Here is a 17,119-nt window from a genome sequence, read left to right on the forward strand (position 1 = left end):
ACCAAAACATCAGTCAATCAACATTATTCTCATCCTAAACACAAAACACAGCACTACACCATCTACTAAGAAGAAAATTGACTATCCAGGCTGAACACAGGAAATGCCTCCTCCTCCAATTCCATCTTCTTTCCTCTTCTTCCCACCTCTTCCCTCAGCCTTTTCCTTTTTCTTGACTCCTGTGCCTACTACTTTTTTGCCTTCTGTCCTACTGTAAAATCCTCTTGCCTCCCTTTGCCTCCTCATGCTTCCTTCTCCTTCTTTCTCTCCTACCCCTCTTCTGCCTTTGTGTTGCTCTCTCTTGCCTCCTCCTCTTCCTGTTCCTCTTGATCCCCGTTAAATCATGATGCTTTTTCCTTCTCTTCCTCCACAGCCTCCTCAAGCCTCCTCTTCCCTCCTCTGCCATCCTACGGACTACTTCTCTTCTTCCTCTTGCCTTTTCCTACTCAGCCTCCCTTGCCTCTTCCTCCTCTTTGCTCCTCTCTAAGCCTCAGAGGCTCCTCTTTCCTCCTCCTCCTTGCGCCTCCCATTGCCTCCTATTGCCTCCTCCTCCTCGCGCCTCTTCTGCCCTCCTCGCGCCTCCTCCTTTTCTGCTTTTGCTTGCCTCCTCCTTCGTTTGCTTTCTGCCCTGCTCTCACCTCCTCGCGCCTCCTCTTTTGCCCTCCTCCTGCTCTCGCCCATTGCCTCCTCCTCCGCCTCCTCTTGCCTCCTGCTACCTCACCTCGCATCCTCGCCTCTCCTCCTTTTCCGCTTTTGCTTGCCTCCTCCTCCTTTACCTTCTACCTCCTGCACTGCCCTCCTCTTGCCTCTCCTTTTTGACTCCGCCTCGCGCCTCCTCGCGCCTCTTGGGCCATCCAGCTGCCTCCTCCTCACGCCTCCTCCTGCCGCCTCACCTTGCCTCCTCTTGCCTTTCCCTTCTCTTCTGCTGCAGCCTCTGACCGCCTCCTCTTCCCACACCTTGCCTCCTCTTGCCTTTCCCTTCTCTTCTGCTGCAGCCTCCGACCGCCTCCTCTTCCCACACCTTGCCTCCTCTTGCCTCAGTCTCCTCCTCCTCCTCTTTTCTTCACCTCACACCCTTTTGCCTTCTCCTTTGCCTCCTTCTCTTCCTCTTCCTTCTACTCCTTCCTCTTACGGCCTCTTGCCTTTGCCTCCTCCTGCTTTCTCCCATTGCCTCCTCTTCCATAGTCCTCTTCTCCCTGCCACCCTTGTTCTTACTGTTACACTCACTGGTGTGGGGGGTGAGGATTCAAATGCAGCTCAGACACCAACACTGCGTGTGCTGTCATGCACATATGGCCATGGAGGAAAAGCATCCAGCTCGCACCCTGTTCACCTGTGGGGCTCTGGGGACTGCAGTGTGTGCGGCTGGCACTGATCTCACCCTCCCTTCAGGACATAACAAATTCAGGAGAGTTGACTCTGTCCTTGGGAGGTCCTGCTGGGCTGCAGGCTGCCCTCCTGTAGGGCACAGCTCTCCCAGGGCATCGCTATGTTTTTCAGGATCCCTGTGGAGAAGACACCTCGGTGCTAAGGCCATTGAAATGCTGGTGGGTGGCTGCATGTGGGCAGCTGTAATGAGTCTTCTGTGTCCCTGTTTGGGAGGGCAGAGCTGAGATCCTCCTAAGGTGCGATGAGATGGGGTGAGGGCTTTGGGAATCTGCACTTGGAAACTGGATTCCCCTGCTCCCAGCACTGGCCTCTTTCTTTTGGGGGAAGTCTCATGTGCGATAGTCCTCCAGGTGGAAGAGCTGCCAGCACAGGGCAGCTGAGAGCAGGGCTGATGGACAGAGCGGCTGTCCTCGCTCTGCACTTGGGTCTTGCACTTGGGTCACAACAACCCTATGCAATGCTACAGGCTGGGGGAAGAGTGGCTGGAGAGCTGCCTGGCGGAAAAGGACCTGGGGGTGTTGGTCGACAGCTGCCTGAACATGAGCCAGCAGTGTGCTCAGGTGGCCAAGAGGGCCAATGGCATCCTGGCTTGTTTCAGGAATAGTGTGGCCAGCAGGACCAGGGAGATGGTAGTGCCCTGTACTCGGCACTGGTGAGGCCGCACCTCAAACCCTGTGTGCAGTGTTGGGCCCTTCACTACAGGAAGGACATCGAGGTGCTGGAGCATGTCCAAAGAAGGGCAACGAAATTGGTGAAGGGTCTAGAGCACAAGTCTTATGAGGAGTGGCTGAGGGAGCTGGGGTTGTTTAGCCTGGAGAAGAAGAGGCTGAGGGGAGACCTTATTGCTCTCTACAACTACCTGAAAGGAGGTTGTAGCCAGGTGGGGGTCAGTCTCTTATCCCAAGTAACAAGTGACAGGATGATAGGAAACGGCCTCAAGCTGTGCCACCACAGATTTAGGTTGGGTATTAGGAAAAACTTTTTCACTGAAAGGGTAGTCAGGCATTGGAACAGGCTGCCCAGGGATGTGGTTGAGTCTCCATCCCTGGAGGTATTTAAAAGATGGGTAGATGTGCTGCTTGAGGACATGGTTTAGTGGGGGACTTGACAGCGCTAGGTTAACGGTTGGACTCGATGATCTAAAGGGTCTTTTCCAACCTTAACAATTCGATGATTCTATGAAAACAAAATTCCCATTTTTTCTGCTCTGCAGTAGAGTGATTTTGAAGTGACAATGCTGAAAATGTCTGCGATATCACGAGTGGATTTAATGTGTAGTCACTCTGAGTTCCTATTTACCCACTGCTGTAGGGCAGGACTGACCCCTGCAGAGCCCCCAGCAGAGCCTCCTGCTCCCTGGGGCACCCTCAGCCAGCACCAACCAGAGCTTATGAAAGGGACCTGCCAAAGACCTTCCTGAATGGAGAGAGAGACTTTTTGGGAGGAGGGGTTCTATGAGAAATGTCTTTTATTTTGCTCAGAGAAATCTCTCCTAACTTTTCGCTGTCTTTGTCCTCTAGTACAGTCCTCCATGCCCAGAGGCAGCAGATGCCCAACAGCAGCTCCATCACCCAGTTCCTCCTCCTGGCATTTGCAGACAAGTGGGAGCTGCAGCTCTTGCACTTCTGGCTCTTCCTGGGCATCTACCTGGCTGCCCTCCTGGGCAACGGCCTCATCATCACCACTGTAGGCTGCAACCACCGCCTCCACACCCCCATGTACTTCTTCCTCCTTAACCTCTCTGTTCTTGACTTAGGCTCCATCTCCACCACTGTCCCCAAATCCATGGCCAATTCCCTCTGGGACATCAGGGACATCTCCTACGCAGGATGTGCTGCCCAGCTCTTCCTGTTTTTCTTTTTGATTTCAGCAGAGTATTGTCCCCTCACCATCATGGCCTACGACCGCTACGTGGCCATCTGCAAACCCCTGCACTACGGGACCCTCCTGGGCAGCAGAGCTTGTGTCCACATGGCAGCAGCTGCCTGGGGCACTGGGTTCCTCTATGCTCTCCTGCACACTGCCAATACACTTTCACTATCCCTCTGCCGAGGCAATGCTGTGGACCAGTTCTTCTGTGAAATCCCCCACATCCTCAAGCTCTCCTGCTCAGATGCCTACCTCAGGGAGATTGGGCTTCTTGCGGTTAGTGACTTTGTGGCCTTTGTGTGTTTTGTTTTCATTGTGCTGTCCTACGTGCAGAACATCAAGGCTGTACTGAGGTTTCCCTCTGAGCAGAAAAGGCACAAAACCTTTTCCACGTGCCTCCCTCACTTGGCTGTGGTCTCTCTGTATGTCACTTCTGGCACGTTTGCCTACCTGAAGCCCCACTCCATCTCCTCCCCATCCCTGGGTCTCGTGGTGGCAGTGCTGTACTCAGTGGTGCCTCCAGCTGTGAACCCCCTCATCTACAGCATGAGGAACCGGGAGCTCAAGGGCGCCTTATGGAAACTGATCCAATGGGTGCTGTTTCAATGACAATAAACTGCCTCTGCTCCTCTACATGTTTCCCAGACGAAGAGTCTGTTTTTTTCACTCATGATAATTCTTCGTAGAGATACTTTTCTGGGTTTATCCTGCTTCTGTGGAGGTTTGATCCTGTTGTATCTGACCCTTGCACAACACTGTCTCAAATGTGGCCTGTCAGATTGCAGCTCTTCTGTTAAAGGTGATCTCCTGGGTGCAGTGACTGAAGGCTGGGCTCTTCTTCCAAGGTTGCTTCCAAGAAAATGTCCAAGGAATTGGCCTTTTAAAATTTCTGTTCTTGCGTTCTCAGTGGTTTTGGGGTTAAATGCATGGTAACACTGGTTTCCATTGGATCAAAAGTTCTGGTTGTAAAGGCTCTCTTCTTGGCAATGGCAGTGGAGATGGTCCATCAGCTCCCCATTATTACCTCAGGTTGCTTCATGTCTGACAGGACTGATGGCATGTACCAGACACTCTGGAAATGAATTTGGAGGGGTCAGGAGACGATGGGGATTCATCACATAACTCAGGTGGGGCTGGAATGAATGCAGACTCAGAAGGTGAAATGTCATCAAGGGTAAAAAGTCCTCCAAAAGTAAAGCTCTAAATTGATGTATCCACGAAGAAGGACTCTGCAGTGCCATGGGAGTCAGTGGGGACTCAGCAGGCACAGGGAAGGGAGAGTGGAGAGCTGCAGAAGCTGCTTGAGGACCCCCAGGGCCAGGACTCTGGAAAATTGTTGCAGACCAGTCCCACACACTGGCCATTTCCATCTCTGGCCATACACCCCAGCCCTCAGGAGGGACCTTTGCTGCATGGTCACCCCCATCCTCCTCTGGGGCTCAGTCATACTTAACCCCATTGCCATTATTAATAAAATGGAAACTCATTTCCTACTGACACTCGTTTCACACCAAAATCCACAGCTCTTGCCACAGCTGGACTCTCAGCCAAGCCCGCTCTCAGACAGCTCCAGCTGGATCAGCTGCTTATCGCCTTGTCATGAAAAATATTGAAAATTTCCATTGAATGAGATCCCAAGTCAGAGGATTGGTTTACATTCTGTTTACAGCCCAAAGCACCCCATGCTCTGCAGATATCTCATTGCCTTATCTCTGGCCAGAAACTTCCTCATTTCAACATCTGACTATTGCCTATTATTCTCCTGCCATACAATATGTTTACAAGACCTCCCCATGGGGACTGGCAGGTCACAATGAGGGTCCCAAGGCCTTCCATTCTGCACATTGAACAAGGCCCTTTCCTCCACTTTCTCCTCCCAGGCAAATGCTCCAGCCCCTGAGCAGCTCAGTGACTCTCCACTCAACTCGCTGCCAGTTACCAACACCTCCCTTGCTGTGCTGGTGATCTCTGGCCAAGAGCCCAGCAGCCCCACAGGCGCTCCCTCCCTCCTCCCCTTCCCCAGTGGGGGCCCAAAAATGGAAACGGTTGTGTACAGGTGGTCTAAGGAGCGATGAGCAGGGGGAGACAATCACTGCCCTCACTCTTTTGGTGAGACTCCAGGACTCTGCTGGCTGCCTTGGCTACCAGGTCGTACCAGACTGTAATGGCCTAACGTGGGTACAAGGCTATCGAGGGAGACCATGCCAAAAGCCTTGCTGGAGTGGAGGTAAAGGACATCCACTGTTCTCCCCTCGTGCATAAAAGCAGTTCCTTCATCAGGAAGGCCATCAGGTTGGTGAGGCAGGATTTACCCTTGGCTAATCCATGCTGACTGCATTTGGACACCTTCTGCTCTTTGAGGTGCCCAGCAATGTCCCCCAAGAGCACTCAGGGGAAGGCTCACTCCTCCCCCAAGTGAGCTTGTACAGCCTGGCGTTCCCGGGGTTGCACTTTTGGCCTCTTTCAACGATGGGTGCAACATTGGCTTGTCCTCACTCCCAAGAGACCTCTACCAGTCCCGTGGCCTTTCAAAAGGGGTATTCCAATGAAATATCAAACTTCCAGTGTCACTTCATTACCACTATTCTGCTCGTTATATGGTGTATTGAATTTAAATTAAAATTAAAATTAAATTGAATTTATTAAAAGAAATTAAAATTATTTATGTAAATTTAATTTTTATCTTTCATATATTTTCACCTTTCTTGATAGAAGAACCGTTTCTAACATCATCTTTTCACAGGAACACTGCCTAGACAAAAGCCCTTTCCCTTAATCTCCTGTTTTCTCCTCCCCTTACTCTTGGTTCATTCAGATTCCTCTCACCCATCCAGTTGCTGCTTTGACATCAGGGACTTAAAAGTTTTCCTCTCTTTCAGAGGTCTAATTGTCTCCTTAGCCAACTCTTTAATTATGTTTATATCTCTCTTCTTTGGATCTGCCTACCTGAAATAGTTCTCCTAAGATTATCCCCTGTAGAAAGGCAACCTCATTAGAGGCAGCTTGGACTTAGCAGATGCTTGCAGAGTCGGTTTTCTTTATGGAACTTGACCATGCTTGACTTTTCCTTTGCTTGCAAATAGGAAAAACCCTTCTGTGCCTGTGTGCAGCCAGGTCTCTAAGGAGAGCAGGGGGGAGATGGTGCAAAGGAGCTGTACCATCCAGCTGCAGAGATCAGTGGAGAAGTCTGCTGTAAGGAAAGGTCCCAGGTGGGCAAGGAGAGAAATGGTGGGGTTGGGGAGGTGAGGTGGGAGGTTGTCAGAGCTCAAGGGACAGCTTCTCCCTTCAGTGTAATAATCTCTCCTTCAGTGTAATAATAAATTACACCCTTGAAAATAAAACCTTATGTTTATTAGAAGCTCTTTGAAATCTTTCCCCATAACTATGCTAGGAAACAAGTCCAATTATCTGTACAACTCCTGAAGACCTGAAGAAAATGACAGGAAGAGACATGGCTCGTTAGGGCTTGCTTTCTTTCAATGAGCCCCATGGAGTATTTGTGCTGAGTCCTTGAACTTCAGGTACTGAGAAGAGATTGCACAAACCTCTCCAAGAGTCAGCATCACAAGCAAAACCCAAAGTACCTTGAAGTATTAATAAGCCCCACTGAGGGCCATTACTGGCAAAGCCTCCCCAGGGACTCGTTAGAGCAGAGAATTGGAGGCCAGGATTGCAGGCAGGCAAAGGGAATGTGCAGGCAGCTCAGCTGCTGAGAAAACCCTGGCTTTGTTTTATGAAGCAGAAAGGCCAAGCGCTGACCCCCAGCCCCGGGGAAGGCAGGTCCTGTCCCTCACGCATTGCTCAGGGCTCTTCCTGGGGCAGTGGGATGTGGGGGGGTGATGCTGAGTGCAGGACAAGGCTATGACAGCTCCCAGCCTTACTGGGGGTGTGCAAGGAGGCAATGAGGCCCCCACTGCCTTAGGACAACATGTCTCCTCATAGGCCTTGGTGGCAGAGACGATTGCCATAGTTAAAGGGAACAGCCTTGGGTTCTCTTGGCCACTTCCAGCCTTGCCAGTGCTCTTTGCCATCTCCACCACAGCTTGTCCTACGCTGTCCCACAGCTGCCTCTTTTGCCCTGCAGGCTGCAGACACCCATCTCGCTTCCTCACCCTGCTCTCACCCTGCCATTTCCATACATTCACTGACAGCTGTGCACTCTCACACTCTGTTCCTTGAAACACAAGGAGATGGACTGACCTCATACTCCTTCTGGAGGACTTCATGTACCACAGCACTACCCTCGGAGTGACATTTCTTCCTCCTCATGTCCAATCTCCACCATCCAAGCTGCACTGTGCGGCAGTGTTTCTCTCTCCTGCTCTTTCTTACCTCCAAGGAAAGCTCCACCATCTGGGAAATAACCCTTCAAACAGGCATTGAAAACCATAAGCCTTCTTGCAGCCCTTCATCTGACCAGACAGAAGTAACCTCACCATGATCTTCCAAGGCTGTGAGCCTTTCTGCTTCTCGGATAGACATGACGGAGCTGTGTGCCTGCTGCTGTCCCATCCTGTACTCAGGCAGAAGAGACAGGACAGCCAAAATACAAGCCCCCTTCCTGCACTGAGCCTAGGTCCTTCGGCAGAGGGGGGTCTCACAGCCAATGTGCCAACCAGATGCCTTCTGCTGGCCTGTCAGAGACACTGGCAGAGGTGAGTTTAGAAGCACATATCCCAGCCATGAGTCAAGGGCTGACCTATCGGCGGTTTCAGGAAGAAGTGACCTCACAGTGCCTTTCCCAGACACATTCCTCCTGTTGGCCTCTCACCTCCAGAGGCAGAAGTGACCTCACAGCCCCCTTCACAGCCATTGGCTTCCTACTGGATTATGAGGTCCTGAGACACAATTGACCTCATGATACCAGCCGTCCTCCTCCTTGTCGCTCAGTATGTGAGCAGACAGAAGTAAGCTTGTTTCACCAAATTTATCTAATGGCTTTCCTATAAACAATTTGAGCAGAGAAATGTTCCTCGGAGGAACTGCTGCATTTATACTGGTGCATTTTATACCTCTACTTCAGCTTCTCTCTTTTTTCCTTCATCCTCTGTCTTTTCTGTCTTCAAAAAGCTCTCCAAGGAAAAAAGTCATTGAATCCTAGAATAACTCAGCTTGGAAGAGACCCCTGAACATCACCTTGTCCAGCTATCCTACTCAAGGCAGGGTGAACCCGATGAGGTTGTGGAACGGGTCTGCCCAGTTTGGCATCATCCACAAAGGAGATGAAAAGGCACTCCGGCACATTATCCAGGCAGTTAATGAAGACACTCCAGAGTGTTGGCCCCAGTGCTTGCACTGAGGGATGCCACTGGGAACTGGCCACCAGCAGGACTCTACCACTGCTGACATTTGGGCTGGATCCACCAGCCACCTTCCCACCCACTACATCACCCCCTTCTTCAGTCCAGATATCACCAATCCGGCTATAAAGAGACTATGGGAAACCATGTCAAAACCCTTGCTAAGGTTCAGGTATAAAACAGTCCCTTCTTTCCCCTACCTACACAGGTTCGGCAATGCCTTTCTTGTCCTACAAGTACCTGGAAATGGCTGCAGCAGTATTTGGCCCATCCCCTTCCCAGGGACTGAGGTGACGTTGACCAGCCTATAACTCTCCCAGTCCTCCTTCTTGCACTTCTGGCAGAAAGGTTTGGTGTCTGCCTTTTCCAAGGACCCCAGAACCTCTCTGATGGCTCTGGCACCTTTGAGGGCACAATCCAGAAAGGGTGACGAGACCAGCAGGAGCATTTGCAATGAGCCTGTCTGAGGCAGCTGAGATGAATCTCCCTGGGCCAGTGGGGTTTGTTCCTGGAGTCACACACAGAAATGGCAGGGCCCTGTGAGGTGCCCATATCTCAGCTGGCCTCATGCACTCCTCCTACACACAGGGGTGTTCAGAGGCATGAGCCCTTCCCTTGCACGTGCGGAGGCAGGGCACTGCAGCAGGAATAATGGCTCTCTGGCCTCCTGCTGCCACTGCCAGAGGCTGGGAGGCACCTCAGCTCTGTGGTGTATCGCCCTGCTCTGCACCTGTCTGAGATGCCCCTCGGCATGAGGAATGGACACAGGGACCTCGGTTCACAGGAGCACATCCCACTGCTGCATTCAGGAGGTTTCCCAGGGGACATTACTCTCAAAGTGAAGTGACCTCGAGGCCCTGTCTGTCCCACTGGCCTTCATGGCACCTCTAGGAACAGCTGATGGCATTTGGGCTCACTCGGATTCATCTCCCCACACACACACGGTGTGCATGCTTCAGTCTCCTCTGTACAATGCAAACATGGAAGTCTGACCTACTCCTTTGGTGTCCTTCCATGGAGGGACAAAGAACCTCCCTGAGTTGGAGTGAGAGGCCAGTGCTGGGAATGGTGGTTGCAAGGGGCTGGTCTGTGGCCATTGCCCTGGGGCTCCTTGCCCAGGGTGTCAGGCAAACACGGGCACAGACCAGACCCTGCTCTGCTGGTCCTTCCAGTCTGTCCCTGGAGGCCTGGCTGTGCGAGGGACACTGCTGTGTGCCCCAGCCCTGCACACTCACACGCTTCACTTGTTCAGTGGTGTTTTCCTCACCAGGGCACTTTCTTGAGCTTGCTCTTGACAGCAACTCTGAAAGAAGACCTAAGCCTTCAGGCACTGCCTTGAGGAGGTCACCCTTCTTTATGGAAATGCTGTTATGGAGGCCAGCTCTGTCATGGAAGTGCCCATTGCCTGTCCCTGCCTGCGGTCACAGGACGACCACACAGCACGACTGTCACCAAGCTGCCATAGTACTCCAGCCTTACACCAAGGCAAGGGATCAGGAAGAGAGTGTGGAAGTGGCAAGAGAACAGCCCTGGAAGACCAAGTGCTGGTGCTCCCTGGCAGTGCTGCCATGCCGGGACTCTTTTCTGCTCCACCCATGCACACAGGAACTGTCCCTGCAGCTCCTCCCTGCAGCTCCAAAAAAGCCTTGGGGGAAGGATATCAGGAAGAAAAAAAAAGTCATTGAATGGCCCTTTATTATGTTTAAATACACAGAGAGCAGAGCTGCTCATTTACACAGCCACTTCTTCGGAAAAAAAAAGGAACCAGTGAATTAGGAAGGGGATAACAACATTATCACAATTAAACCATGACCAGCTGCTAGGCAGAAGATGATGGGAAGTTTATTGCTCCAGAAGAACATCGACTTACCAGTTTCCACACTGCACTCTTGAGCTGCTGGTTCCTCATGCTGTAGGTGAGGGGGTTCACTGCTGGAGGCACCACCGAGTACAGAAATGACACCACAAAGTCCAGGGATGGAGAAGAGATGGAGGGAGGCTTCAGGTAGGCAAACATGTCAGTGCTGACAAACAGGGAAACCACGGCCAGGTGAGGGAGGCACGTGGAAAAGGCTTTGTGGCGTCCCTGCTCAGAGGGGATCCTCAGCACGGCCCTGAAGATCTGCACGTAGGACAGCACAATAAAAACGAAACAGCTGAATATTACTAAGATACTGACCACAATAAGCCCAACCTCCCTGAGGTAGGAGTGTGCGCAGGAGAGCTTGAGGATGTGGGGGATTTCACAGAAGAACTGGTCCACAGCGTTGCCTCGGCAGAGGGGGAGTGAAAATGTATTGGCTGTGTGCAGGAGAGCACAGAGGAACCCAGAGCCCCAGGCAGCTGCTGCCATGTGGACAGAAGCTCTGCTGCCCAGGAGGGTCCCGTAGTGCAGGGGTTTGCAGATGGCCACGTAGCAGTCATAGGCCATGATGGTGAGGGGACAATACTCTGCTGAAATCAAAAAGAAAAACAGGAAGAGCTGGGCAGCACATCCTGCGTAGGAGATGGCCCTGGTGTTCCAGAGGGAATTGGCCATGGATTTGGGGACAGTGGTGGAGGTGGATCCCAGGTCGAGGAGGGAGAGGTTGAGGAGGAAGAGGTACATGGGGGTGTGGAGGTGGTGGTTGCAGGCTATGGTGGTGACGATGAGGCCGTTGCCCAGGAGGGCAGCCAGGTAGATGCCCAGGAAGAGCCAGAAGTGCAAGAGCTGCAGCTCCCGCATGTCTGCAAACACCAGGAGGAGGAACTGGGTGATGGAGCTGCTATTGGACATCTGCTGCCTCTGGGCATGAACACTGTCATAGGAGGAAAAGAAAGTGAGAAGGCAGGGGAGACTTATCTGAGCAAAATCAAAGCCATTTCTCATACACACAGACACCCTTTTCCAGTTCTAGGAGAGCTTCCTTCAGCTCTGCGGCTGGAGCCCTGGTTGGTGTTGGCTTAATGTGCCATGAGGAGCAGGGCCTCTGCCCGCTGGCTGCCGAGAGGTCAGCCCTGCTCTGCAGCAGTGGGTTCATGGGAAGAGTGGGGGCAGGGGCCAGTCCTGGTGTTCGACCTTGTCTCATGAAACCGCTCCTAGTGCAGAAGGGGCTGTCAGCATCTGCACTCCCAATGATAAGGAACTGAGGTGGCAGAAGGCAGGTTGAGAGGTTGGGGTTTTTGACAGCTCCTGCTCCCCTCCCACCCTGGGGAGTGTTCTTGGATGTCAGAAAGCCTCAGCATTTCTGCTGCACTCAGGGAGAAGAGAGGGAGTCCTGCGAGGCAAGAGGAGTACCTGTGGCTTAGTGCAGAGTGAGGGGAGCTGGTCTGGCTCCCAGCTGCCCTGGGCTTGCAGCTTTCTGAGCTGGAGGGTGATCACACTCCCATATTACCCTGAAAAGCCACCAAGCACTGCTGTGAACAGAGGGATCCAGTACAGACCACTAAATGTCTCACCCTTTCCTCAGGTCTCAGCACCCCACTTTTAGCCGAGGACGCACATGGCTCTTTGCACAAACCCATCAGCATGTTCTCTGTCGTAGCATCTCTGATCTTCTCCATTGGGCTTCCAGAAAACACAAAGTTGTTATAGGACATGTTTGCATGCTGGAGGGAAGCTCACACCTTGGAAGGAATCCTCAAGGCAATAGCCAAGTGTCCTAATGATGGCATTTGAGTGAGGGAGATTGAGCTCATTCCCCAGCCCCACAGACTGCACTGCCCACAGCCTCACAGGTGAGATGAAAGCTGGGACATGTGTTGCCATGGACACACCTGCATGAAAGGACCCACAAGATCAGTGTGTGACTCTGCAGCTGAAACTCCACCTCCCCAGAGAGCCTGGAAGCAAGAACAAGATAACAATAGCACTCACACAGACAAGTGGAGAAAGAAGGGAAAATACAGTGGCCGAGAGAGGCCAGGGCAGAGGCATTGGGGCACTCAGACAGTGTTCCCCTTCCCCAGCTGTGCACGCCACCTCCCAGACACCACCATTGCCGGGCAGCTGCTCTCAGCCCCTGCGCTCTGCAGAGGGAAGTGGGCCCGTGGCTGCAGAGCTGCACCACGGCTCTGCTGGAGCTCTGGCTGCAGAGGAGGTGGTTCACGCCTTGGAGCCCCCAGCCCTGAGGGCAGAGGCTTTGGTGGGTGGGAGAGGAGGCAAGGGGGCTTGCTCAGAGGAAGGGGTCTGCATTGGAGGGGATGATACGGAGGTTTCTGAATTCTCCCTCCCACAGCATTTCTGGTTTTAGTTTTGTCTCATTCCCAGATCATCTCCCTGCTGCCTGGAGATCCTCACCCTGGGAGGTGTTTCCCTGTCCCATGGCTTTTCCCTGCAAGTGGTGACAAACCCCCTCCCAACCTCTGTGCACTCACCCTGGCCCCACAGAAACCTGCCTGTTTGCAGGGCACTGGCTGGGTGCATGTTCCTGTTTGCAGGTGGAAAAGGGCAGGTCAGAAGAACCCTGAGGGGTCCAGCAGAGGTGATGCTGGTGCTGTCCATAGGCAGAGCAGTGGCTGAGGGCACGTTACGTGGCTTCTGACAGACCTACTGATCACTCAAAATCACAGTTCAGGAGTCTCAGTGACTTATTGAAACTTCAGAGTTCCTTCTCCATTTATCGTTTTCTCTCCCCCTCCCAACCCTCCTGGAACAGGAAACTATAAAGACACACTCAGGAAAGCTCCTTATCTTTCTAGTAATCCCTGCCTTGATCTTCTCCTTGAGATATCCGCTTGGAAATATTCTGGGGGTGATGTGGACCTGTGAGCCGCCCTGACCCATGCAGCACCCTCTCAACAGCAGAAGGGCCCTGCCTTGCTGGGGGCTGCTCCTTCCACCCACAGCTTCTCCCTGCAGCACCATGGTGAATTCTTCGGACAGGCTGAGTGCTGACTCTGGCAGGCGGCAAAGTCCCTGCCCCAGCACACAGTGCCATGGGGTGCAGGGACCCTGCTCGGAAGGACAGCCCTGGGCACCCCTGGCTGCACACCCACCTTCACACCCCTGCAGCCATCCCTAGGAGAAGACAGCTGTCCTGTTCTGTCCCTCTGATGGTGCAGCAGGGAATCTCTGCTCTCGAGCACATCCTCCTCCTGTACACCAGAGAATCTCTGAGAGTTGTACTTACGTATCTCGCGGCCTGTGCCACACGCCAGCTTTAGGAGATCCCACCAGGATCTGCAGACACAGTGCCCCACAGCCAGAGACTTACTGTCTGTGAAGATTTCTCTCCCGGTGAGCTCTCAGCATCCTTCCACTCTGGGCTGCCTTTAAACTCTCTCTGCCTCGCTCCTCTTCCTCAATGCCTGCAGGCAGTGCCCTCAGCCCTGCTGACCTTTGCAGAGGAGCTGCTCCTGGGCAGAGCTGTCTCTCTGCAGTGCTGCCCACTTGCCATGAGCTGCCTCCATCCCAGGAGCCCAGCCCAGCTCAGCAGCAGAGGCCCAGCCCAAGGCACCACTTTCTCTGCCCCTCTGGGCTCCCTCTAGGTGTCCCTGGGGCTCCAGGGGAACCTGCTGTGAAACAGGCTGAAGGCATCACTCATGTTCCCTCCCTCAGCTGGGGAGAGAAACTTCTTTCTACTCTTTCCAGAGTCAGGTTTAGGTCCTATAATCACTTTGCCTTGTCTCAGCATTAGACAGGACACCCAGACAGTCACAGGGAGGGATTTCCTTTACCCCTGCTGAGGGAAGGGATTCAGCAGGGTCAGCTGAGGCATCTCATCCTGGGTCTGTAGTCCTGGGGCTGGAAGGGCTCTCAGCTCACTCCTATGCAGACCACAGACCCACAGAAGCTGGGATTCCTCTTGCCTCAGTTCCGGTGGGCACAAAATGGGCACCTGCATGTGAGCTCCTTGTCTCAGCTCCCATGGTGCTAATGAAGATGGAGACCAGGAGTGAGCTGTTCAGACACAAACACCTGGCGACATCTGGGGTTCAAGAGGTGGTCCAAGATGTGTGCAGGAGACTGCAAGCTCCAAAGGAGCAGTTCACAGAGACAGGGCAGCATCTGGGGGCATCTTCTTGGAGGCCAATGGGAAATTAATTTGGCCAGGTGGAATGACAGCAGGTGCCCATATTTAGGACAACTCAACCTGTAGATATTTCTTACGTACAGGGCAGCCTCTAGAGGTGTTCAGCTGACCAAATGGAGTCATGCAGCATAGGGAGAGCTCTGTTTCTCTTCACCATCAACTGCATTTTCTACGTGTCCTTCGAGTATAATGTCAGTTTTGTCAAGTGCCTCCCTTGCACTCCAATTGTCTAAGCTAATTCAAGGAAGCTGAATCTTAATTTAATTTACAAATACGTGACTGTAGTGCTACGGGAGATGCCAGGGCTCTGCAGCTGAGATGGACATCACAGGTCCTGTACAGGAACGCCATCCCCATTCAGACTAGTTGTGGGACAGGCATCCCCCAGGGCATCTCAGGCAGATTCAGTGCCTTTGGGTCAATGACTGAAGCGCACCTCTGCTCTGACGCAAGGTTGTTCCCTTCTCTTTCCAGGAGATGCCTGGCAGTGCATGAATACCAAGCACATCACACCAGGGTCTCCACTCATGGGCATTCCCTCCCAAACTCTGCTGCTTCTTCTCTCCCCCATCCTTTAACCATCCCCTCGATGTCACAATCATGGATCAGGCCAATGATTTTCATTGTGCCGGTGTAGAGAACCGGTACCAAATGCGGTTTTGTCTCAACATTGCCGCTGTAGTGCCATCCAGCGTCGTGCTTCGAGAAGACCATCTTGTCCCCAGTTTTGAGAAAGAACAACCTCGTGCGCCTGCGCAGGGACTAAAGGCGCGAAAAGAGCTGAGGCGGGAACAAAAAGGCACGAAAAGAGCAGAGGCGGGGGCAGCACGGCCGTGGTGAACCGCACATACACATTTGTGATCCGCGCATGCGTGGGAGCCCCCATATAAGGAGCGCACATGCCCCGCGGCGGGGGTGGCAGCGGCGCGCGCGAGACCACTCCTTCCGTTCCTGCACCCTCAAGGCTCACCCCCCCCGCTTCGGTCCCCGACGGAGCCCGAGGCCACCGAAGACCCTGCGGAAGATCACCGGACTCGAAGTGGTGGTGACAAACTCCTCCTTCTCCTTCTCTTTCTCTCTCTCTCCCCCCTATTCTTTTCCTCTCCTCCCTTGCCCTCCCTCCTCCCTCCGTTCTCTTCTCCCCTCAAATAAAAGTAAAAGGTTGTACGGCATTTGACCTTGTTTGCGTCTTAATCTCGTCCTTGGGATCGCATCGAAACCTCCCCCGACTTTGGATCGGGACAGCCGGTATCACAGGTTGTCTACAGCCAAGGACACTCTCAACATCACCTCTTCCTTCCTGAGATCAGCTTCAGCTCCACCACAGGCCCTCAGGGCTGCACAGACACAACAGATAACAAACCCCTCTCCTGCTCACACTGCACAGCCCAGCTCTGTTTCTCTCTGGCCGTGGGGAGAGCAGGGATTGCCTTCTTTGTCGGCACCTCGTATCTTCTTTACATTGCCATCTCCCATCCCCTCCTGCATGTCTCTGCTCTGAAGCAAACCCGTTGCACATACAAGGTCTTGGGTGCTTGGCAGCAGATCTTCCTGTTGCAAGTCTGCTCTCAAGCTAAATGTGCCAAAGCTGAGCTGCTGCAGCCCAGACATGCACCAATGCCCTCCGTCTGGGGCACAGACAGGAGGAGCTGGAGCTGTGTGTGCAATCTCTTCATTCCACTTGAAGGGGCTAACAACTGAGGCCTGTTGGGACAGCTCACACCACTGGGGTGCTGTAATGGGTGGGTACAGGATGATCAGGAGGCCAGAAAGGTCAGGAGGGGGTTGCCCTCAGTTGTGAAGGAGCTGCTTAGGTGTGTGGAGCTCCTCTATGGGATGAACAAGGTGGGTGAGCCCTTGTGGGTGAGGGTCAGAGGAGAGGCCGGTAAGGGTGACATTGTTGTGGGAGACAAAGAACCCATGAAAGTCCCCTTGTGGACTTTAATTACCCTGGCATTCACTGGAGTGGGACCACACCAGCACACAAACAGTCCTGGAGGTTTCTGGAGGGTCTTGGGACACAGCTTGCGACACAGGGCTTTATAGCACAGCTGCCAGGTTGGTCAGAAGGGCAGCAGAGCTCAGTACAGCTGGTCTTCAAGGACAGTGCCTTTCAAGTACCAGACTGTGCATACCAATAGCCAGGAAAACAAGCAGAGCTATCAGGAGAGAAGCTTGGGGAAACAGGAAACTCATGGGGAAGCCCCACAGAAAAAAGGAAGCGTCCAAGAGGTGGATGCTAGGATGAAAACAAAGGAGGAATTCAGAAATATGGTTGGTTTGAGAAAAGCCAGAGTCCCCATAGAGCTGACATTTGCAAGGGAGTTCAAGCGCACAATGATGAGCTGGTACTACTTCAGGAACAGTGAAAGAAGAAATGAAGCTCATGTGTGGCCACTGCTGAATTTGCTAAGAGTAGGTGTAGATAGGTGTGAGGTACTCTTGGCCTTTGTCTTCACCAGCAAGGTCTCCCAGTTCCATGTGCCTAAGAGGCAGAACCCCAGAAACCCAGCCATGGATGGGGACCAAGTCAGGAGTTACTTCAGT

The 17,119-nt window shown here is 52.9% G+C and overlaps 1 protein-coding gene across 1 annotated transcript; it reads left to right on the forward strand.

Annotated features, from left to right (window-relative positions):
- Positions 1–3,079: 3,079 nt before the first annotated feature.
- On the forward strand, positions 3,080–3,867 carry LOC309604227 (olfactory receptor 14C36-like; the record flags this gene model as incomplete). The annotated part of the gene is made up of 1 exon (XM_082339160.1): positions 3,080–3,867. A coding segment is annotated over one exon (788 nt), but the record flags the coding sequence as incomplete, so codon positions are not given.
- Positions 3,868–17,119: the final 13,252 nt, after the last annotated feature.

Source organism: Platalea leucorodia (genome assembly GCF_965183815.1).
Source record: "Platalea leucorodia genome assembly, contig: HAP1_HAP1_SCAFFOLD_484, whole genome shotgun sequence".
Lineage (NCBI taxonomy): Eukaryota > Metazoa > Chordata > Aves > Pelecaniformes > Threskiornithidae > Platalea > Platalea leucorodia.